Raw genomic sequence first — 24,833 nt, forward strand, 5'->3', positions numbered from 1 at the left:
ATGATTGCCAAATGTACAGTTTAGTTCATTACTGTTTGAGATGTTATTTTCCAGGGATATTTCTAATATTTAAAATGGGTAATGCTACTAGAATTGGGATGAACTTTTTAACTGTGGATTAAGAATATGAAATAACTACAATTATTTCAATCTACATTTTTCATAACAATGAAAGTTCCAGGAGGGTTTTAAATGTCATTTAGTTTGCTCAGTAATAATTTAGGACAAGATTCAGCCACTGTTACCGGTACTTATGCTGAATAGTAGTTTATTTTGTGCATAGTGACTGGATAGTGAGTAGGTACTCCTCGGAGTAAAGTAACTATTCAGTATAAGTAACTTGGGCAGAATCAGTCCATTAATCATTTCAGGCCGCCGGAGAAGAAATTGTACTTGCTAAAAATGGTCAGTATTTACAGGCTAAATATATATTCCTGCTAAATCCAAGGACATCTGGCATGGTACCATAGTCTTTTTTTAAAGGATCAATATACTTTCTCTCATCTTTTTGTTTCCCTTCCTTCCCAACCGTTTCTGCTGAGAATTAGCAGTTGCAATGAAGCACAGTTAGCAAGACTGTTGAAGATATTCTTCCATTGGTGACATCTGGCTCCCTGCCAGGCTTCACAGGCAGTTACAATGACTGCTTTGTAGTTACCTCATGCTCTGTCATACAGTTAAGCCTTTAGGCTGCTGGGAGGCTGTCTGGGCTACTTTCCCCTCCTGGGAGCCATTACCTTGATAAATGTGATGCTGCATGTTCAGAAATAAAATACTATACGTTCAGAAACAAATGTGTTATAAGTTTTGACCTTTTTCATACAGCAAAAACAGTTTTATTTTTACAATAGCCTTCACATGCAGTAACACATTTCAAAGTGATCCTGAATAGCTGTGTAAATGTGGTATACATTTTTCCCTTGCTCTTCAGATCTACTGATGTCCTGTCATGCAGTTCACTTGTGCCAGGTTTTTTATGATGATTAAGTACTTCCTGTAAGGAAAGCCTAGACAAAATAGGCTTGCTTAGCCGGTAAATAAAAAGCTTCCTTAGAAACAGGGCCTGTTTTCCATTTTATCAGGTCTCTCCTGTAAATTATACATCACTTTTTGCTTAAAATTCATTATATTTTTGTAAAGTAGCAGCTTTACCATCCATTTTATGCTATCAGATTCTTGAAATGAAAAAACTGTCTAACTAGGCAAACAGTATGCCTGCTCATTGGAGCTTTGCAATATATGTTCTTTCTTTATTGCTTTACTTAGCTTTAATCTGCAGTTTTTCATGTTTACCAGATCAGCAAATAATCAGGGTCTTTAGATTCTCTCTGAATTTATTTTATTCTTCCTTTCCAAAAAAAATTAAATGCATCTATTTAAATAGCTCTTACCGCTATATGCAAAATACAAAAGAAATGTAAATAGTTTCTTCGACTAATCCACATCTGCCTGAGTGTAATTACCGGATGCATGCTGGTTAAGCACAAAATTTTTGAAAAGCCAGCTTTTTAATTAGGCACATGCATTGGGTCAGAGTAAAATTAAAATGGAGTTCTACTCAAAAAATTGACTGTGTAAAATGGCACCTGCTTATTTAACTGATCTGATTTTAGCATGTATTTAAAATCACCTCTACTTACCTGAGCAGAGAGGAAGGGAAGGGGGGGTGCAAAAGGTTTTATTTTTTTCTTCTTTTACTCCTGTTAGCCCCTCAGAGCAAGCAAACTGGAAGAGTGAACTAGATTCTGTCCTGCCTCGCACATCAAGAGTTCCAGTTGCAGGGCCAAATTTTATCCTCAGTTATATATGTGTGCTATAAACCTTTGTAACTTTATTGGCTTTAGGGGGTTGTACAAGTGTAATTCAGAGCAGAATTATTCCTGTGCAATCTTAAATATAATGCCTGAGGTCTACACAAAAAAAGTTAGGTCAACTCAGATACATAACTCAGGGGTGTGAAAAATCCACAGTCCTGAGCAACATAGTTAAGCCAACCTAGCTCCCATGTAGACAGCATTAGGTTGATGGAAGAATTCTTCCATCAACATAGTTACTGCCTCTCAGGGAGGTGGATTACCTGCGCTGACAGGAGAACTCCTCCTGTCAGCATAGGTAGTGTCTACCCTAAAGCTTTGTGAGGCTCTGTTGATGGGCAGGTGTGATCAAAAGCATCCCTGTATTCACATCCTACATACTGCAGATGCTCCCAGACTTATGCAAGTGTTCCGTTCTGGAACACCTTGTGTAAGTTGAATTTTGTGTAAGCCGGGAACGTATACAGAACTTTTTCCGTAAGTGCGGATTTTCCTAAATCGGGTTTGCATAACCCAGGGAGTGTCTGTATTGTAATAATCCACCTGGTGAAGTATCATTTGAAAACTCATAACTCGCTGGTCAATAGATCGTGGTGAATTGTAGGCAGCATTATTCTATGTAAAGTAATGAAATCCCCGTGTGATGTTCGTAACACATGTTCAAAACCACACAGCTCTCTCCAGGCAGAAGTATCCTGAACAAAGAAATGTGTGTTTACCTCATTTTACATATAAGTAAGGCTGCGAGTCTGTTACAGAAGTCACGGAAGATATATCTTGACTTTAGCAAACCTTTTGATACCGTCTCCGACAGTATTCTTGCCAGCAAGTTGAAAAAAATATGGATTGGATGAATGGACTATAAGGTGGATAGAAAGCTGGCTAGATTGTCGGGCTCAATGGCTCTATGTCTAATTGGCAGACAGTATCAAGCGGAATGCCCCAGGGGTCAGTCCTGGGGCTGGTTTTGTTCAACAGCTTTATTAATGATTTGAATGACAGGATAAATTGCACACTCAGCTAGTTTGCAGATGACACTAAGCTTGGGGAAGAAGTAGATACACTGGAGGGTAGGGATAGGGTCCAGAGTGACCTAGACAAATTGAAGGATTGGGCCAAAAGAAATCTGATGAGGTTCAACAAGGACAAGTGCAGAGTCCTTCACTTAGGAAAGAAGAATCCCATGCACTGCTACAGGCTGGGGACTGACTGGCTAAACAGCAGTTCTGCAGAAAAGGACCTGTGGATTACAGTGGTCGGGAAGCTGGATATGAGTCAGCAGTGTGCCCTTGTTGCCAAGAAGGCCAACTGCATATTGGGCTGTATTAGTAGGAGCATTGCCAACAGATCAAGCAAAGTCATTATTCCCCTCTATTCAACATTGGTGAGGCCACACCTGGAGTATTACGTACAGTTTTCATCCCTACTACAGAAGGGATGTGGACAAATTAGAGAGAGTACAGCAGAGAGCAATGAAAATTATTAGGAGGCTGGGGCACATGACTTACGAGGAGAGGCTGAGGGAACTGGGGTTATTTAGTCTGCAGAAGAGAAGAGTGAGGGGGGATTTGATAGCAGCCTTCAACTACCTGAAGGGGGGTTCCAATGAGGATGGAGCTCAGCTGTTCCTAGTGGTGGCAGATGACAGAACAAGGAGCAATGGTCTCAAGTTGCAGTGGGGGAGGTCTAGGATGGATATTAGAAAACACTATTTCACTAGGAGGATGGTGAAACACCAGAATGGGTTGCCTACAGAGGTGGTGGAATCTCCATCCTTAGAGGCTTTTAAGGTCAGGTTTGACAAAGCCCTGGCTGGGGTGATTTAGTTGGGGATTGGTCCTGCTTTGAGCAGGGGATTGGACTAGATGACCTCCTGAGGTCTCATCCAACCCTAATCTTCTATGATTCATGATTCTGTGATTCTATGACTGCTGCAGCTGCTGGTGCTGGCTCAGGGGCTGCTCAAGATGGGCAGCCCCTGAACTAACAGTAGTTTGGGTGTGTGGGAGGGGCAGGGAGTTGCAGGAGAGCTTACCTTGGGAAGGGGAGTTCCCCGGCTCCCACGGCCCTGCAGCTCCTAGGCAGCAAAGGGGCTGGGGAGTAGGGTCTACGCACCACTGCTCACGCTTGCAGGCCCCATCCCCGCAGCTTCCATTGGCTGAGATTCCCAGCCAATGGGAGCTATGGCAGCCGGTGCTTGTGGCAGGAGCAGCGTGCCAAGCCCCCTGAACCCTCCACCACCTAGGAGCTGCAGGGACATGGAGCCAGGTAGGAAGCCCCTGAAAGCCCTGCCAACCCTCCCCACCAGCAACAGGGGGGTCCTGGGCTGCGCTGCCCATCCCCTGGCACCACCATCAGCGGGGTCCCCTGGACCACTTCCCTCAGTAACCCCAGCACCCCCCGGATTGCCCCCCCCAGGGCACCCCCCCCCCAGTTTTAGTCACAGGTATTTTTAGTAAAATTCACAGCCCATGAATTTTTGCTTACTGCCTGTGACCTGTCGGTGACTTTTATTAAAAATACCCGTGACTAAAATGTAGCCTTACATATAAGTAGTAAACTGGGTCCTCAAGATAGCAGGAAGAGGAGATGGCAGGAGACACAGCAAATTTGCATTTCAGCAAACATGGGTGAAAAGAAAAAACATGGAGCATCCTATACCACCATAGTCCATGTTGCCTTCTTTATTGTTTGAATAAACTTTGCTTTGAAGGGTAACCCTCCGAAGACTCCGCCTCAAAGGTTACCTGGACTATAAAAGAAAGGGGCAGAAAACCCCAAGGTATCTCTCTCCCCATCTCTCTCTTTCACCTAAGAAGACAAAGGAACCTGCCCTTTGACTCTGGGTGTGGGAGTGGGGGAGATCTTAACCCGAGAATTTGATCAGCCTTGTTGCTGGGATCATCTGGTAAGAATTTTACCTTTAATCAAGTCTAGCTTGTTAAGTTTTAGCTACTAGAAAGCATTGTATCTTTATTTCTCTTGTAACCATTTCTAACTTTAATGCCTTGTGCTTGTAAAACACCCATTTGAGGGGAAATTTGGGACTGGGTTCATATTGGGCCCACCCTGCAAGTAGTAACCAAGGCTGGTGGAAGCCAGAGTGCTGCTGACAAGTTGTTGGGGTCATAGCTGCTGGGTCAAGGCTGTAGCTATACACAGACACTGAGGGTGTGACCTGCATGCTGTTAAGCTGTATGCGAACAGCCCAGGTTAGGAGCTACAACAGCAAAGCACTGTGAGGCACCCAAGGTTACAGGGCAGGTGGTGACACAACCTGTCATGGGTCTGGATTGCATGTGACACCAGGTTTCCAGCCAGAGGCAAATATTAGTGCAACAAAAGGCACTAACAATGAGGAAAATAATGCTTGCCAACAGCTGTGGAAGAGAGAGTGGAGGCCACAGTGCAATGAAACACGACTATAGTGATCCATCTTTGAGGCTGCATGAAACTTGATGTAGGTGCTGGGACACCTGCCATCCACAAGCTAGTAGCAGCTTGGCAGCTACACAGAGTTTGATGTCAGGAATTAGGTAGCTTTCTGCATGTGGAGGAGGCCGAGAGCACATGACTTCCATGCCAGTTGCAGAAGAGCTCTTCAGATATTCTGATGAGCCGCTCAGTGTTCCATTATAGCATCAAGCAGAGCTGATAGCATAGAACTTCTTTACAGAAGCAGCCATGGATTTATGGATCTCTCAGGAGCGCTTTCCATTTCACTGGGCCTGTTTAATTTGATGGGTAACTGCAATAATATTGTCTATTAGATAAATCTGTTTTAAAGCTAATAGGAGGGCCTAAAGTTTTAAGTATACAGCTCTCTTCCAATCGATATCTGCTGCTTTTATAGATACGCACTCCTGGGAGATTATGTGCTGCACATTTTAGCAATTGATTCAACATTCATTTGTAAAAGAAGTAAGTTATACCGTGTTGTGGCAGGTATTTTTAATAGGCCAGTAGAAACAAATAGAAGACATCCATCTTATTCTAAAATCTCCCTTAACATTTGATTACAACTGAGCCATATCATTTCCTTTTTTAAAGGGATTAGTATTAGTAGGAATAAGAGCTGAGATTTTGAAAAAGGAAGATCATGCCACTGATTTATGAGCCGAAATATGGATGTAGGAGCCTAGCTGTAGTTACTTTTTAAAATCTCATCATAGAGATATGGGACAAGGTCTATAACTACATGATCATTTACAGTTGTTTGCTTGAGTGTAAATGACTGCCAGGTGCAACACTCAGTGTGAGCAGACAGTGTCTAAATTTCCTCATACTTTGATCTTCCACAGCATCTTAAAAAGCTATATCTGTTCAGGCAAACTTAAAGAACTATTCAAATGTAGGGCTAACTTCTGCTCTGTGACACCAGTGTAAAGTCACAGTAACTCCTCTAAAGCCAATAAACTAAAATCTGTAGTCACATCTATATAATAGAGCAGAATCTGGCCCAGCAATGTTGGGATAAGTACATGGCAGTTGAGTGTGTGGCTAAACACACCTTTTGAATAAACCTACTTCTCCTTTGTTTTTATTTTGTTAGTTCCAAAGCATATACAGTGTGTGTAGATCATTTTTTTAAAATATTTTAAATATACAGTTTGGGCATGAGAGTAGGAACAGATAAACAGTTAGAGGGAGGCTCACCAGAAGAAGTGAATTGGAAATATCTCTGAAGGAGGAGAGCATTACTGCTTGGTACACAGAAAGAGGGAGGCTGTCCCAGGCACTGGGGAGGATAGTCAGGACGAAAGAAGCAAGAGAGATGTTAACTGGAGAAAAAGAAGGGGAGTATCGAGACAAATGAGTAAACGCTTCGGTATAAAAGCTAGGATTAAGAGCAAAGGAAGTCTGAGAGGTAGGCAGGAGCAGAGAGGTACAGAGTTGTGGAGCCAAATTCAGAGGTAATGTGCATTGACTTAGTCCTGGTTTACTTTACACATTTAGGTCAACATAAGTCAGCTTACTTCAATCTAATTATGTCAGTGTACACACTACAGCCTTGTCCCGCCAACGTAAGTGCCCTACTACACCAACATAATAACTTCACCTCCACAAGAAGCGTAGGGCTTATGTCGGTATAGTTAGGGCTATACAGTGTCTCTGTAGACACTGTATTACTTACATTGGCTGTTAACTGTCTGGCTCTCAACACCCCACACTGCCCCTCTTCAGTCGGTGGAAGCACTCCTGGTGAGGACACACACCACAGACAGAAAGAGGAAGTGTGGACATCAGCCACTGGACTAATTACTGTGGTGATTGTAAGTTGACCTAACATAGGTTGACTAAAGTCTGTAGTATAGTGTAGCCTACACTGGAGCTGGTTCCATCTCGTTTCCACATACCTGCACTAGCTCTGATCGGGCTGGCATACTAAAAATAGCAGTGTAGCCATGGCTACATGGGCAGTGGAACAGGCTAGCTGTCCTGAGTACAATCCCTTCTGAATCCTCTGCTTCAATCAAAGCTAGCCTGGGTATATCTACCTGAGCTGGAAATTATATCTTCAGCCCCAGTGTAGAAATACCCTTTGACTCCTTCTCAGTTCCTTATAGCTAGTATTTACACATGCACTACCAAACTCTGATGGAGGCTAAATTAGGGTAACATACATACTGAGGAACCATAAGGAGGTGTACGTTAAATTAGAGTAGAAACCATATTAATTTACTCCATGTTAATTTGTGAGTAAATAGCATCACTTTCAACTCCCTTAGAGACTGGTGTAAATAATTGTAAGGGTTTGTCGACACTTGAAACACTATAGTGGCACTGCCTACACTGACAGGAGAGATTCTCCTGTTGGCATAAGTAATCCATCTCCCCAACAGGCAGTAGCTAGGTCAATGGATCTAAGCTGAGGGATGTGGATTTTTCACACCACTGAGCAATGTAGTTAAGCCAACTTTATTTTCTAGTGTAGGCCAGGCCTCAGGCTGTGTAAAGGGAGACTAAGTTAACTTAAATATTATCTCTGAATTCAGACCTTTGAGTCTAAGGGACTCTGAATACGTAAGTTAGTCTAGAGTGTCTAAATTGGCATAGCAGTGACAGAGGGGACTGGAAGAAAGTGTAAGTTAAACAAACTTAGACTCCCTCTAGACTTGCTCAGGCTTCCTTAGACTCACTTCTGAATTTGGCCCTTGGATTTTGAACCAGATGCAGGAATCTGTTCTTATAGTGATGGACATGTGGAATCAGTGATGGAGTTGGAATAATGAACTCCAGCATAGAAAAAGAAATGAGCCTTCCACTTCTTCTAGAGGGTCCTCTCCATCCTCCTGCTTCTCCCACCTTCCCCTTCAACAAGAGATCTAAGGAGACGTGGATAGGTCCTGCAGCCTGTTAGAGAGGGAGGAATGACGGCGGGGTGGTGGGAACTAAATGGGGAAGTGAGACTAATGAATTATATAGGTGTGTATATAAACAACCTCCACCCATTTTCACATATCAAGCCTCAAAGCCAGGCAAATATTGAGGCTTGGTGCAAATGTTTTGCACAGCCCTAATCAGAACTCCTCACCATGGGAATGACTGTGATATCAGGAACAAGACTGTGGCTCACTGAATGAATCATTGTAGTAGAATAGCTAACTGAAAAGGAGAATGCTGCTATCTTTGTCCAAATGTACCAGTTATTACGAGCAGTAGGAAAGGAAATGCAGGAAAGATAAATGACATGTGAGTAGTCTTCCTAAAATATTTGCCTGATTATGACATTGACTCTTTAATGCTGACAAACAATGCCTCTTGCTGCCAAGGCTGGCTTCTCTGCTGAGCAAACATTGCTAGTTGTGTTTTAGTTTTGTCATGTCACAAGGACCTAGGAGACATGACTTTGGGATTAGTGATGAGCAAACCTCAAAAGGTCTGGAAACTGGATTTGGTTTGGAGAAGCTCCTAAAGCTCAGATAATTATCTAAATTACTTGAGATGTTATCCTGCGTCATATTCCACAGTCTGAACCTTTTCTCCTGTCTCTTTGGCTACAGTTCACACTCAGGTGGATTGGACTCTATAACTCATGCCTCCATCCAGTGTTCCTCCTCCAGCCCTTGCTTTGCATCTCCACTTTCTGAGCCTTCAACATTCCCATCTCCATGTGAGTTTGTAATATGGCCACTGTGGGTCTCAGAAGGTTTAGAAGTCACTACTGCATCAAATATTATCTTCAGATTGCATTAACTCCATGACTTTCACATCTCAAAAGCAATCCAGAATACAATGTACACCTAACACCCCATAGAAGCCCAAGAAACCTTAAAAGAGCAGCTGACTCAGAAAAGACCACACAGTCTTGTGCAATATTGTGGTGATTGGGTTTGGTTCAGCTTTTTCTTTGCTGGGGGGAAGAGAGGGGATAGATTCTGGAGATGGGGATTGTTATCCAAAGCTTTCAGATTTGGTTCTGAATTTTGGTTGAATTTTTCTCGGGTTGTTCTTTTCCCAGGCAGTTTTTCCCACTACTGAATTAGCCGGTGTGGTTTCCTAGTTTATGAAGACAATATTATTTTGAGGATTAGATTGTGACTAACCCTGCATGCATGCGTAAGGGGAAGAAGATGAAGGCACAAGAGGATTTCCCTGCCCCTATGGAGTAAATAGCATTAATTCAAAGCCCTTCCCTGACTGAGCAGTAGGATAGCAAGAGAAGAGGAATGAAAACAGGGCCATGACCACATCTCTGTGCACTCGTCAGCACTCTGGAAAGGAAGAAAAAGATGCATTGATACAAAAGTTGTGAGGGCCAGAGCAGCCCCCTTGCTACTTGGAAGCATTTTGCCTGACTCCGGAACCTTGCAGAGGGGAGTTCTCACCTGACCAGTATGTGCTACACCTGCCCCTACTATGCGCAACAGTTACAGAGACAGATATTAGAATAGAAAATTCTATTCACAAGCATTGTTTAAGCTTTCACAAATAAGGTGAATGGAATGGGTAATATGGAATTATTTCCAGAACAATTCTAACAGGATTTGAAAAGATCTGTCCATATGAAAGCAGGGTGCCCTTTTTTGTTTGTAAATTATTTTTATACAATGCTCCTCTTAATTGGAATGTGCTCTTTTAGGAGAGCTGGTTTAATAATACATATACTTGGAAATCTTAGTAATGATAGTGAATTGTATTGACTTATGGTTAATTGGGGCAATATTAGCTAATAATGGGGACGCACTGGGCCAGCTCCTAGTATCTAAGTGGTGCTTAAAGGGACACTTGAACATGTCAACTTGAATTTTTTTGAACTAATTAAAAATATGCATTCTGATATTATTTGTATTGTGGTGGCATCTAGAGGTCCACAACTGAGATCAGAGCACCATTGTGGTAGAACAGAGAAACACAGAGGCAGTCCCTGCCTCAACTTGAAGTCTAGAGGCAAGACGGCCAAAGGATGAGATGGGAAATAGACACAGAAAAGCAATGTCATTTTCCCATTGTGATGCAGCAGGCCAGTGGTAGAGGCAAGGAATAGACCAGGTCTTCTGACTTCTAATTCAGTTCCTTGTCCATTAGACCATATATGGAACAAACTCAGGATCAGTGCATGGGCATGATATCATCATGCTAGTTCATGAAACAGGAAGTGCAGTTGAGAATCAACAAAACTATGAAACTGACTCTACACAATGTGGTGTCAAATGCACAGAGTCAACAAACTGGAAAAAAAACAAAGAATATTTGTTTTTTAGTTTCTTTCACTAACAGCAATGTTAGGTGTTACTTGTAACAACAGTAGGTACAAACATATGACAGAATGGTGACTTTCAAGTTAACTGTCTCTTTAATCATGTGTTAAGATACATGACATTCAAAGTCTGATCTCTTTTGTAAAGAAGTTTTCAAACAAAGATTAAAGCAAGAACTAGATCGCAAATAAAGATGAAATTGTCACTTTTATTCAGTACGGTATTTTGTTTACTTAATTTCTAAAAGGGCAGATTTCAAACTATAAATTGTCTGAAGCATCTGTGTAAATCAGCATCATCTCTGTTCTTACAGAGCTTCCTATGCATTTCTGTATAACTAACCTTCCTCTTTCAACCTGTATTTTATGAGACCTGTTTATGATGCACATTCAGGCAGTGTGTCTCATTCTCTGGATATTATTCTCAAACGTTTCAACAAAATCTGTCAGCATTTGCTTGCTTGTCCCCCCTTTGAAGAAATCTGTATATGAATCACCACTTATGCATGTGAATTTTAAAAGTATGCAGTTAACTGCTGTCAGGTTGTTAGACAGTCTGATCATTGTGAACTGACCAATTCATTTTTACATACACAATAGTCTTTCCTTTCCCTGTAGTGGCATCTTGTTCTTTCCTCTGCTCACTTGATTAGATCTGTGATTAGGGTGCTTCCAGGAAACAATTTCATAAATTTATTGAAAAATTCCAGTAGTAAAAAAATCCTAATTTCATTACTGAATTTTGAGGTACCATTAAAAGATAAAATTAATAGTGCATATTATTTGAGCTAAAATAATATGCACTATGTATCTGGCAGTGAACCTAGAGCTATCATAGTTTATTGATACATAACTCAATTGCAGAAAAATAAAAATATTGTCACTTACACCACTACTGTAGCTTGATTATTCTGACCACACAGCCATTTTCTGTGTTATAAAAGACGCATACCATTTTAGCTTTATTGAAAGTGGAAACAAAAATAGGCTAGTAAGTACTTTTGCTATTGTGTGGATAAATAAGTTGCTATTTATTTTAATCCAGGCTGTGGCCTGTAGGTTCTACCAAAATATGAATATTTATTGATAATCATCAATACATTGACCAGTCCTGATCATGGGAAGACACCTAAGGCAACTGAAACTTATTTTTGAACTACTTTTCTTCACTAGAAAAAAGGCTGCTACATGAGCAGAGTAGAGATCCATGAACGCAATGTTGACTGAAAGTGATGAGGCACAGTGGCTAATCATAAAAAGTAATCATTTGGCAATAGCTGGCACACAGTGATGTTAGATAAACTTTTGCATATATTTAGAATAGGAAATAACTAGAGTAACCATGTGATATGTGGTAGCAAATAGTGACTTTTAAAGGCAATGGTAGAGGTGCCATCCAATGCAGGATGATTATTTCTCACACACAAACTTATGTGTCCCATGAATTTTTAGCCACACATCAGCATCCACTCCACCCCTCCTGCAGACACAGGCACCACAAAATCTGATATTGTTCAAATTAAAATGTTCCTGACATATTTATCCTTTTCCTAATTTTAACTATCTAGTAATCCCATTCTGTCTGTCAAATCTGATACCAAAGTAGCATATGTTAGATACAAAAGAGTAGACAGAGACTCCAGTAAAGGATTATATGAACAGCGCAACTGAATGGAACATCCAAGGAAAAAAAAGTGGGTGTTTAGCACCCACCAGCAGGCAGCTTCTCCCCTCCACCCCAGTGCTTCCCGCCTGCCGGCAGCCCTGCCTATCAATTCCTCCCACTCAGAGTTGGGGGGAGGGGGAGGAGCAGGGATGGGGAGTGCTCAGGGGAGGGGGCAGAACTGGGTGGGAAAAGGCAGGGTGAGGATGGGGCTAGGGGAAGAAGTGGAAGGGGGCAGGAACTGGCGTGGAGCGGGGCTTGAGCACTCCTGGGGCAAGGAGGAAGCCGGCACATGTGGCAGGAGCAGTTTGGAAGAGCTATGATTGTGATATGAGGAAATCTGGTGACTAGTTTGAGAAGCATCATAGAGCTGTGATTGTGCTATGAGGAGATCTGGGGCTGAGTCCCGTTTCCTCTCCCCCCACCCCCATGTGTATGATCAAAGGAAAGAGATTTGTACATACCTTGAGTTTCCAGAGTGCATAATTTCACTACCGAATTGTGTAGCATGTGCAAGTAATAGTGCACTGGGGCTTTATTGCCAGGGGTATTATAAATAGTGGGGGCAGGGAATCTGAGCATAGGTGCTGGGGGTGCTGCCACACCCCCTGGCAGGAAGCAGTTTCCATTATATACAGAGTTTACCATTTGGTTCAATGGCTTTCAGCACCCCCCCTATAAAAATAGTTCCAGCACCCCTGGATATGAGTGCAGTCTGTGGATTTAATGTTGGCTAGAGGGAAGTATAGGTTTAGGTGGTATCATGTGTCAGGGGTTCTCAAACTGTGGGTCCGGACCCCAAAGTGGGTTGTGACCACCTTTGAATGGGGTCACCGGGGCTGGCTTAGACTTGCTGGGGCCCGGGGCTGAAGCCCGAGCCTCACTGCCCAAGGCCAAAGCCAAAGCCCGATGGCTTCAGCCCTGGGCGACACAGCTCAGGTTCCAAGCCCCATGGCTAGAGACTGAAGGCCTTGAGCTTCAGCTTTGGCCCCCCTGCCTGGAGCAGAGGGGCTTGAGGTTTATACCCCTGTAACAGGTCGGACTCACCCCTGCGGCGCCTCCTGCTGGTGACTCCGGGGAATTAGCTCGGTTTCTAGCTCTGGAGTGCCCTCTGTAGACTGGTGATCCAGCTGTTCTCTGGCCTCGAGTCCCTCCCTGGACACTGGTGCCCTTTTACATGGGGTGCTGCCCCCTGGCAGTAACCCCTTTCTCTCAGGGTCTCCCCTCCTTGGGGAACCCCCACCCTCTATCCCCACCTTGCCTCAGTATGGCTACTGCCAGTCATTGTCTAGTCCCACATCCTGGGGCAGACTGCAGTATCAGCCCACTCATCACTGGCAAGGAGGGTTTGGACCTGCTGCTTTGGCCTACCCCTGGGCTGCCTCTGCAACCCCCCAGTACCTGTTAGCCCTCTGCTAGGCCACAGCCTGGGGCTTTCCAGGCCGGAGCTCCCCAGCTCCTCAGCCTGTCCCCAGCCCTACTTCACTCAGGTACCCGGTCTCGTTCCCTGCAGCCAGGCCCTTCTCTCTCTGAAGGCAGAGAGAGACTATCTGGGCTTTTGGCTTCCCTGGCCTTCTTATAAGGCCCTGGGGCTCAGTTTGGGGCATGACCCCAGCTTCAGCCACTTCCCCAATCATCCCAGCCTAAAGCCCCTTCCCAGGGCTGTTTTAAACCCCTTCAGGGCTGGAGCAGGGGTCCACCCTGCTACAACCCCCCCACCCCAGGCAGTGGGGCTTGGGCAGGTTTCGGTCCCCTCTCCTGGGGTTGTGAAGTAATTTTTGTTGTCAGAAAGGTGTCATGGTACAATGAAGTTTGAGAACCACAGTCCTATGTGAAAGTGTAAAGGGCTTGTGAATAGGTCTGAAGTGGTTATTAAATTTTCCAAGTGTGGTATTCTGTTGGGGCAGTAGGCTCAGTGTTAGAGCGTAGGGGAAGCATAGGTGGCACCTCACCATTTTAGTGAAAAGGTGGAGAGGGATTGTGTATGTTCTGGGTGTATTGGGGCATCATTCAAAGAGGGCAGAGTTAAGATTGTGTGGGCATTTACCTTAAACTCTGTATTTCCTGGTTTTCAGAAGTTTGAGTTCCGACATTCTGGAAGGGCACAAGCTCTCACCATGCAACCGTAACTCTGTGGTAACAAGCTCTGTGCCATTTAATTTCCTAATTACTTAAGCAGGGAAATGTTTGTTGTTAGCAGTTGGTGTTCATTTCGACAGTTGTAATCCTCACCCAGGTTTTCAGCTGATGTGCTGCTGTGGTTAGGTAATAATTAAAAGAACTAGCTTTTATATAGTGTTTTTCATTAGCTAGATCTCAAACAACTTTACATCATCATCCCCATTGTACAAAGGGGAAACTGAGGCATGGAGAGGTTAAGTGATTTCCCCAAGGCCACCCAGGATGCCAGTGGCACAGCTAGGAATAGTTCAGTCCAGTATTCTTTCCACTAAGCCACATGATTGCTTATAGAATTTCCTCTGTGCCCTTCCCTCCTCCTGTACATTTTGTTACGGTGGAGTAGAGGTCATGGTTGTCTTTTGAAATGTTTGCAATGTGTAATTGATTACATGGTTGGTGAGAGAACTTTCTTCCATGGTCTGTGTCCCAAGCTCTTGGCCGTTTTATAGTATGGCAGTTACAGTAACTTTCGGCAGGTGAGAGAAGACTGATATGTCTCTCTCCTTCTCCATTCTCTGCCACATGTAGTGCCACCCTCCCAGCCCGCCAACATTTCCAGCTTCCCCCTCCCTTCCCATTAAGCCATTAGTTGGCACTGGAAAAGCCACTAACATCTAAGTTGCTCCTTGCTGTCTCTTGTCCCATGCAGCTGCATACACATATCCAGGCAGCAGTTTACCGGAGGCCTGCACACTACCTTAATTGTGTAGCCTGAGCTGCACACTGAGCACAGCCCTTCACTCCCAACACTAATGGCCCTCCAGCTGGGACTCCTGCCCCCTGCTTCAGCCGGGCTTCCCCAGTCATGCCTGAGGTCCACGCAGTCTGCCCCTCCTCCAAACTAGGCCTCTCCCACAAACCCCTGGCCAGCCCCTGATCCCAACGCCGCACAGGGATGATGTATAGCTATTCATTTTCCTGATTTCAGATGTATAAATTTGTGTTACCTTCAGTCTCCCCACCTCAGATCCCAGCTCACCTGGAGGGGTAGGGAGAGGGGCTTAGACACTGCCTGAGGAGCAGGGTCCTCCAGAGCACACAGTGGGCAGGGAGAGGAACTGAGACCCCTACAGATCCCAGCACGCAGACCCCTAAACTTCTCTGCTATCTTATATACTCTCCAACCCCTCCCATCCTCTCCTCTGCCACTCCCCCTAAACCCTCCCTCTTATCTGAGTCCCCCAGTTCCTCTTCCCTTCCCTAGCGCCCATTCCCATTTATCCCCTACTCTATAATATTTCCCATCCCTTGCTGCAGACCCAAGCCACCCGCCCCTATTACCACCTACTCTTGCACCCCAATCACCCCTCCCATCCCAGTGAGCATTCGCATGTGTAATTTATTTTCTTTTCAAAAATAGTTTGAGCCTTCTGAACATTCTGCTGTACTCAGATTACATTTAGCCAAAATGATTAATAAATGCATTAAAACCTTGAGAGAGGCAGATTTTTCCCAAATGTTTACAGTTCATTCTCAGATTTCTTCCCAGGGTGGGTTCACACTTCATGGTTGCAGATTTTGAGAGCTGTTAAGTGGCCTATTCATCTCAATGAGATTCATCTCTGAAAAAGAGTACCCAATGGAGATGAATACAGCCGGAAACAATAGCTATGTGATCTGTGAATTGCCACGGCGTACACCCAGCAGGGAAATGTGGAGCTGACAGGTTCCCCAGCCCATATTCTGCCCCAGTTCCCATCATTCACACCCCCCGTCTCCTTTCCCAGTGTCCCACCCCACCTGCTAGCCCTCATCATCCCTGATCCCCCAAACCCTCTCCTCCTGTTCCCACCTACTCTTCCTCTCCTAATCACCCTCCCCTCCCAGCAAACATTTGCTTGTGAAATGTATTTTCTTTTTTAAAAGAATAATTTCAGCACCTTCAGCTGTACTCATATTACATTTCCCCCTTGACAGAAGCAGATTGGAGTAATATCCCTGCTTTTTTGTTTGTTTGACTTCAGATTTCTGCTCTAGGTAGGATTTGAACTCTCAATTCCTGCGGTGATGTTCAGATTCAGTGACTGTGCCATGCCCACTGAGTGACTCAGGTCCTATGCTGAAAACATAGTTTTCCAGATAGTTGGCCAGTCTCTCTGCACATGCTCATTGGGTGTGATATTAAGAATGTGAGATTTACAACAAGCCTAACTGGAGAAGCACAATCTTTTTGAAATAACATTTTGATTTTCCTTCAAAGGGCTGGTAGATGCCATGAGCTCTGTTGGGGTAACTTTGAGTGCTGGGACTCTGGTGCAGTGATCTGAGCCCTGGGTTGATTTCCATCTGGGACCAAAAAAAGGTTGCCCAGAATCACTCAGCTTTAAGAAAGTGGGTAGGGTTGTATTTCACTAGTCCTTCGGTCAAATGTTCCCAGCTTTGGATCACTAATAGAACCCTAAACCACCCAAATTTTAATGCAATCTGAGTAACCATGTAGATTTCAGAGCACTCAGACGACCTGAGATTTAAACAGAAACCTTTAGTCTGAACCTTAATTATAGTAGAGCCGTTGCTCTGTTATAATTATTTCAGCATTGAACTATCTCATTTATCTTTGTAGGAAGACAAATTGCAGCCTGGTATCACCTTTGATTGATCTGAATATTGCTCTAATTGATTTTACTTTTTAGTAGAATGGTGATTTCCTATGTCTGCTCTCATAAACAAATTCCATTCCTTTTGTGTCAATAGTAATTGAAGTTTTCTCATGTCATCACTATTTTTTTCTCTTTCTAGGTGATGTCATTGTCTATATTAATGAAGTTTGTGTCCTTGGGCATACTCACGCAGATGTAGTCAAACTCTTCCAGTCAGTTCCTATTGGTCAGAGTGTCAACCTGGTGCTATGTCGTGGATACCCTTTGCCCTTTGATCCTGAAGATCCTGTCAACAGCATGGTGCCACCACTTGCAGTAATGGAGAGGCCTCCGGTAGTGGTAAATGGAAGACATAACTATGAAACTTATTTGGAATACATTTCTAGGACCTCTCAATCTGTTCCAGATGTAACAGATCGACCACCACATCCCTTGCACTCCATTCCAGCAGATAGTCAGCTTGATAGCACATTCCCACCACCTGTTCATGATGATAATGTATCAATGGCTTCTTCTGGGGCCACCCAAGCTGAACTCATGACCTTAACCATTGTGAAAGGGACCCAGGGCTTTGGCTTTACTATAGCAGACAGTCCTACAGGACAGAGGGTGAAGCAAATTCTAGACATTCAGGGATGTCCTGGTTTGTGTGAAGGTGACCTTATTGTTGAGATCAACCAGCAGAATGTACAGAACCTGAGCCATGCAGAAGTAGTGGATATACTTAAAGAATGTCCTGTTGGAAGTGAAACTTCTTTGATTATCCATAGAGGAGGTAAGTCTAGAAAGTCTGTACAATTACAAAAATGTATGTGAACAGTTCTAAACAATGGGAACTACTTATCCTTGTGTGCTGGATCGGAAACGGTTTGTTCTGGGAGGAAATATCATTTATTCTGAAAAAATGTGTATATATAATAAGTACTGTAGGCAAAATGTACATTTATTGTACATCCTTTTCTATGTTTTGAGGCTCTAAGCATATATCAAAATCTCCCTCTCTGTATAAGTGTAACACACTCTCCAAGGCATCCCAGGCCCTTTTAGCATTTAATAGCTTGCATGATGGTTGCCTGCAAGTTCTTAGGGTATGTCTACACTGCAATAAGACGTCGACCGCCGGCCCATGTCAGCTGACTTGGGCTTGCAGGGTTTGGGTTGCAGGGTTATAAAATTGCAGTGTAGACATTCGGGCTCAGGCTGGAATGTCTACACTGCAATTTTATAGTTCCATAGAGCCAAGCCTCGCGAGCCCAAGACAGCTGACATGGGCAAGCCATATGGTGACCAGATAGCAAATGTAAAAAATCGGGACGGGGATGGGGGGGTGCCTATATAAGAAAAAGCCTGCAAAATCGGGACTGTCCCTATAAAATCAGGACATCTGGTCACCCTAGCTAGCCGTGGGTGTTTTATTACAGTGTAGATATACTCTAAGAGTCCCAACCCAACCCAGATGTGTTAGTTAAATCAAGGAGATCAAAATCAGAACACGTGAATTTATCAAAACTTAAAGCTACACTGTCAAGTTTGCTAGGCCATTTGACCAACATTTTTCCTCCTTTGAAAAACTGATGTACAATGGTTGTTTATTTTTGCCCAAAAACTAAAAAGTCAGCGTGTTTTGTGTCTATTTAAAAAATGGCTTCTAGCAGCTCCATGTTCATGAGCAACCCTATAATACTAAACCTGTGTATGTTCTATTGGGTTTGAGAGGATAGAATAAGGAAACAATAGTAAGAACCAGTTATTTTTAATACCTGTATGGTGACCTTTAATTTCTTTACTTTTTACATTTTAGTATAACAGATTTTTTTCCTGATTTGTTAATCCTAATGATAAACATCCAATGGCTATTTGTAAAGATGTAAACTGAAGACTACGAATGGTTCCTTTAATTAAAGTAAGCCACTGGAAATGATAGCACTTACTCTAAATTAGTAATCCATAGTCACATGTCATTAGATGTACATTACTCTGTGGTGCAAAACAAATAGATTAATGAAAAATATATTTATCACTTTCTTTTTTTAGAAGCAGGAGGATGAGAAGTGAAATAAGTATTAGTGTATGCAAATGACAAAAGTGAACACAGTTAAAAAAACTTAGAATTCCAAGGTCTATAACGCCTAGTGCAAATCATGCCAGAAAAACCCGATTATTTTTTCTCAAATTACCAAATTAATGGATGGAGAAAAATTAGGGAGATTTAATATATGTAGGCTTCAGCTAAGCAGTTGTTACAGTATACCTCTCAGAATCATCTATGAAAAATTAATTGCCATTAGATTGGATATGACATCTATTGCATGTAATGAAAATTGACTGAGCAAAAAGTAATGGTAAATAGCGATATATGAACTTGAAGGGAGCAAGTGATGATCAGGAGGTGCTATAGTAGGTTGATTTAGGTCTTGTTTTATTGAGCATCACTATTAATTAATTGGAAGAGTCAGGGTAAAACACACATTGTTTTAAGTCGCAGATGATGATAAATGAGGACGTATTGGGTAGTGAGATATAGTATAAAGGGAACTAGAGAGGTTAGAATTACAACAAAAAAGGATTTAACATGGAAAAAATTCAAGCTAACACTTCTCTGGGGGAAAATTATCCAAAATGTACATTTTCAATGTAAGAAGAAAGTGGAATACAGTGATAGTGAACAGCAAATTAAATATGAGCTTATAATGCAATATAGTGGTTAAAACCTTCAAAGGCAATACACTGTGGCCCATAAAGGTGTTAGTCTCTCTCTCTCTCTGGAACTTCTTCTTAGGCCTGGTCTAAACTAAATCAGTGACATATCTTAGATCAACTTACAACAGTATGTCAATGGGAGATGCTCTCCCATCGACATGGCTTCTGCCTCTTGTTGAGGTGGATTACAGACATCGATGGGAGAGTGCTGTCCCATCAACTTAGCATGTCTTCACCATACCCACTAAATCGGTGCCACTGCATTAATGGCGGTGGTGGAGGTTTGTCATGGTCATGAAGACATGCCCTTAATCATTGCTTTGACAAGCATTCATGCTATCCATCTTTTCTTCTGTCTATCAAGAGCTTGGCAAAGCAATGATGTAGAAGAGGACAACTGTCTACAAGTACTAGAAAGTGAACAGTGATGAACACCAAAGAGGGATAGGAATTTTCAACATAATACCAGAGATATAAGTAGGAGTCATGGGTCAAAATAAAATAAATGAAAATTTAGGTTGAATGTCAGGAAATACTTCCTAGTGCACATTCATTAGACTCTCAAAAAGTCTCATACAGGAAATAGTGGTGTCCCATATTGTTCTGAGTCATCCAAAGCAAAAATGGACAAAGCAATGGAGTAATTTAATTTAGGGAAAAATCTTCTAGCAGGAGGATTATAAAATGTTATAATCTAACAGAAATGAGAGAGAAAGTTTCTTGAATAAAAATCTGTCTTTCCACCTCTTTGTTATCCCAATATGAACAGAGAAAGAGATTTTGAGACCAATTCAGATAAGATAACCTCAATATGAAACACAGCCCTAGAAATATTTCTCTAAACCTGCTATGATTCTAAAATATTTCATCTATGACATTGATGAAAACAAGGCACACCTCTTCATTACTTTTTGTATGCCATCTTTATTTTTTTATTTGGGTGCATGATGACAGTTGAAATGTAGCCTCATTTTATTTCATTGCTTTATGCATCGTGTCTTTAGCGTCTCCTTTTTACAAAGACTAAGCACAATGTACTATTCTTATTTATGTTATTTGCTGGAGGATAGAGGTTGTGTGATGCATATTGGGGGTCTTATCAGTTATTCATGCATGTTGACCTAAGGCCTGATGATATGATGCAATGGGACAAGTCCAGTTTCAGAATCGACTTGTCTCTCACTCTCTGGTCAAAAAATCTTATCCTTATTCTTATGTGAAAAGGGTGGACATTGCTTCACAGATATATTCACTACAGGCATCTTCTGGTGGGTCATTCTATGGCATTAGCAAAAGCCGTTTGCCCTCAAGCTTAGAAGATCAGTAGCATGGCCATTTAACAAAAATAATTAAGTGTGGGGAGAAATGGGACTTCCTTTGGATCTAAAGTGAGTGGGTGTGAAACAAGTCAAAAAGAAGCCAGTGTTTGTCCAAGTGAAGAGGAGGAAGAACTCCTGATTTTTCTGTGTATTCACCTTATTACTTCTAAAGCAGCATTAGTAATTCATCTGTTTGTCTGATATTGTCATTTCACAGGTTGGCTACATCTCTAGAGAAAATGAGATAGACCTACCCCTGATTTTTTCCCATAATACTAATAGGTGGCCAGGTCAGCACAAGCCCACACCAGCTAATCTAAGGAAGTGTTGTGGTGCTCAGGGAACACAGAACTTTTTATCAAGTACAGTAGGCAGCCCAGCTGAGCTCCTTCCTGCCTGCAGTTAAAGCTCCTCCGCTCTTACCTCCTTGCCGACCAGTTTAGCTCTAATTCTGGCTGGCCAATCTCCCAAATCCTTCCTACGCCTACCTCAGAAGAGCAACCCCTCTCTTGTCTTGGGGCAGGGGATAGAAAGTCATCACCTGGCCCATTTCCTTGATGAGACATAAAAGAAGATTTGAGGTTTGGGGAGAGAATAATGAAGGTAAAAAGAAATAAAACTTGACTTGGAGAATTGAAATCATGGTCTCCATCTCCTTGCTGGATGGTGAGGGAAAATTGGACGTCGTCTCTTCTGAGACAGAGAGGAAGCAGGTTTGTATATATATGTGTGTAAAAGTATGGCAGAGTGAGTGGAGACAAGGGAGGGGGGAGAGTGAGTAGGGGAGGGAGTGCGGGAGAGACTGGGGAAGGAGAGAGAAAGCAGTGAAAGCAATGACAGACAAAGAGGGAAGCAGAGGGAAGTAAAGAGAATGTGGTGGAGAGAGAGAGAAGAATATTGAGAGACCATGACAAAGAAGGGAGAGAACACAGAGAAATAAAAGAGAGAATGAACTATTAACTCTGCAGAAAAGTTAGAATGAAGGAAAAGACACTGACAGGCAAAAGATTTTTCCAAGTTACATGAGAACAAAGAGTAGCTAAAAGGAAAAGCAGAAAAGGAAAAGAAAGAAAGAACAAAAACAAGACAGAGTAAGTATTTTATTCATTCATAGATATTCTAATGCAAAAATACCAAAAATCTTGCATGGTTCTATTTCTCTATATAAACACCCATCTGGCAAATTGAGAGGAATCCGGTTTTGTGGGCTGCACAAAAATTATTACCCAGATTGCTTGCACCCACCCATCCAATTTTGCTCTGCCACCTTCCCTTCCCCATTCAGCTCACACCTCATGCTTCTCCTCTGTAGCAACCTGCATGGAACATGGAGAGAGGAGCTCAGATTGCAGGAGGGAAGAGTTCAGAGGAGGCACCCAGAAGTCAGTATATGTGCACATGGATAGCATCTTAGCTTCAGCTCAAGCATCTGTGTAAACAGTTCCTAATAAAGCACCAGCATAGTTTTAAAAGTGCAAAGTCTTTTCATGATATTATCCAGTACACAGTACATGAAATATAGTGGCAGTGGTTAGTGAAATGAGACCTACAGAAAGGAAGAGAGTGTGATTAACAAGCAAACAATGCAGTATTTGGAAACAGCAAACAGGTAGGAAGGAGGGACTGAGACCAACAGGAATGCTGATTTTTCAGGGGGAAAAAAGCCTTGCACAAGCATGGAAGCAAGAACTTTGTATACATAGCTGACTGTGCATGATAAAGATGAGAAAATGAAGGTAAAGTGTATAGATATAGATATATAATTGGGGGGAAGGACAAGAATTGGGTGCCAGGAATAATGATGAAAACACTGGAACAGTTGATAAGAGTATTTGATGGGTACTGTGACCTCAGCCAGAATAAACCCGTACAGAGATACTCTATTTTTAACTGAAACCAACAAGTAGAAGAGAGAATAGATACTTAAGTTACAGAACTGAGAATTCAGACATCTATGTGTAACTTTGGAGACATTGAAGATTCCCTAATTACAGACAGGAACTTTTGTGGGACACATGATTCCATCTTAAAGGCGAGGTTATTGCAAGAGACAGCTCTAAACCTGGAGAAATGCCTCCCAGACGGCAATGGCTGCTCAACAGTCCATGGAAAGGCTCGTAACAATAACAGATGTTAGTGCAAAACAAGTACACAGGCTCAAGCTAAAGGAACCCAGGAAGCAGGATAGAGACAGACTGACTAAGAATGCAGGCAACATGTTGCAGTGTAGATACTGTGGAAAACAACATGAAAGGCATAAAGAAAAATGCCCAACCTCTGAATATATAACTAAACTATTGTTGTATGTAAAGTAAATAAGGTTTTTAAAATATTTAAGAAGCATCATTTAAAACTAAATTAAAATGCAGATTCCCCAGACCGGTGGCCAGGACCCGGGCAGTGTGAGTGCCGCTGAAAAATCAGCTCGCATGCCGCCTTTGGCACGCATGCCATAGGTTGCCTACCCCTGCTCTGGGCAATGGTGCAAAAGGCATTAGAAACAGAACCACTTTATGTCCCAATGCTGCAGCTACCCCAAGATGGAAAATGCAGCAGTACATGCAGTAACTCAGGACCTAGAGACTTCCACTGAAGAGGAGGGTAACTGCAGTGTGACTTTAGCAGATCCAAAGACTCTCATTGAACATGCACTGCAGAAGAAGGCTGCCTGGCCATTCAACTGCTTATTTGCAACTGCTATTAGATCAAAGACCAATTCAATTTTAGCTGGATTTTAGAACCAGCTGAAATGTAGTCCCAGCAACACTGATAAGCATCAATATGAGACTGGAGAAATGTGACCCAGTGCTGGTGATGTATCATGGGTTTCTTATTAACAGTCTTCATTTGCCACTGACCTCAGAATGGCTTTATTGTACAAGAGATGTTATCACTTAGAGTTGATAGTAGTTCATACACAGGAGTTTCACCCACTGTTGGTCAGCAGGGCAGTGCAAGCCAGGGATTTGATCATAATACAGCAACTGTAACCAGCTTGTGCTCCGCTAGTCACAACCCACTGTGGTCACAGACCATGGGAAGTCCCCCCTTAAGGGGTCTGACAGACAGCAGCCTCATGGCTCCTGACTGGCTCCTCGCCCTATATAAACCTATGTGGCATTCCAGGAAGTGTCCAGGCAACAGTGAGGATCTTCTGTAGCTACCTTGGCCATTCCTGCTCCTGAACTCCTGGCTTTGACTTCAGCTTGATTTGGACTTTGCCTTCTGACCCAGACCCTAAAACCTGATGTGGATTCTCATCCTTGGTCCTGACTTCCCTGACACACTGATGCAAAGCCAGAAGCCCATAGCATTGTCCGGGTGAGCTCTGATAGATACAGAAAGGGGATATGCTCCGACAGGAAAGGAGCTACTGACTGTGCTTTTTGGAATGGAACTATTCCATCAGCTCACCTTTGGGCACTAGGTGGATGTGTAGTCTGATCACAAGCAGACTCCAGCACTATGGGGAGATGATAGGTTACTGCTGGTGGCAGATACACTGAGCAGGGCATACCTGGTAGAGTACACCACAGACTCTGTCTGCTGTTCCACAGAGCCATCTGTCAACATGCTACAATACCTTCTCATCTCTGATGGGAGGCTCGAGGCAATCTAATACAGTGCCCAAAAGGAAGGGTGCTACAGGCAGTAAAACATTTCACACTTGAGGGTTGGCTGGATCGCAAGAAGCAAGCTCCAAAGGAGGCATCACTCTACTACCAGATGAGAGATAAACTGTGTGTGCAAGATGGGGTTCTATTTAAAGGGGACTGAGCAGTAATCCCAGCAGATTTAGGAGCTGATATCATGAGACAGATACACACTTGGGGATAGAGGCATGCCTGAGACAAG

At 42.9% G+C, this 24,833-nt stretch overlaps 1 protein-coding gene across 5 annotated transcripts in view; it reads left to right on the top strand.

Annotated features, from left to right (window-relative positions):
• MAGI2 (membrane associated guanylate kinase, WW and PDZ domain containing 2) overlaps nt 1-24,833 on the top strand; it is a 1,096,261-nt gene that overhangs the window by 921,484 nt on the left and 149,944 nt on the right. For all 5 annotated transcript variants that reach the window (XM_045031437.1, XM_045031446.1, XM_045031453.1 and 2 more), the window contains one exon: nt 17,099-17,734. In XM_045031437.1, coding sequence (XP_044887372.1) covers nt 17,099-17,734 — 636 coding nt within the window. The remainder of the gene's footprint in view (nt 1-17,098; nt 17,735-24,833) is intronic.

This window comes from Mauremys mutica, chromosome 1, assembly GCF_020497125.1.
Source record: "Mauremys mutica isolate MM-2020 ecotype Southern chromosome 1, ASM2049712v1, whole genome shotgun sequence".
NCBI classification, from domain to species: Eukaryota; Metazoa; Chordata; order Testudines; family Geoemydidae; genus Mauremys; species Mauremys mutica.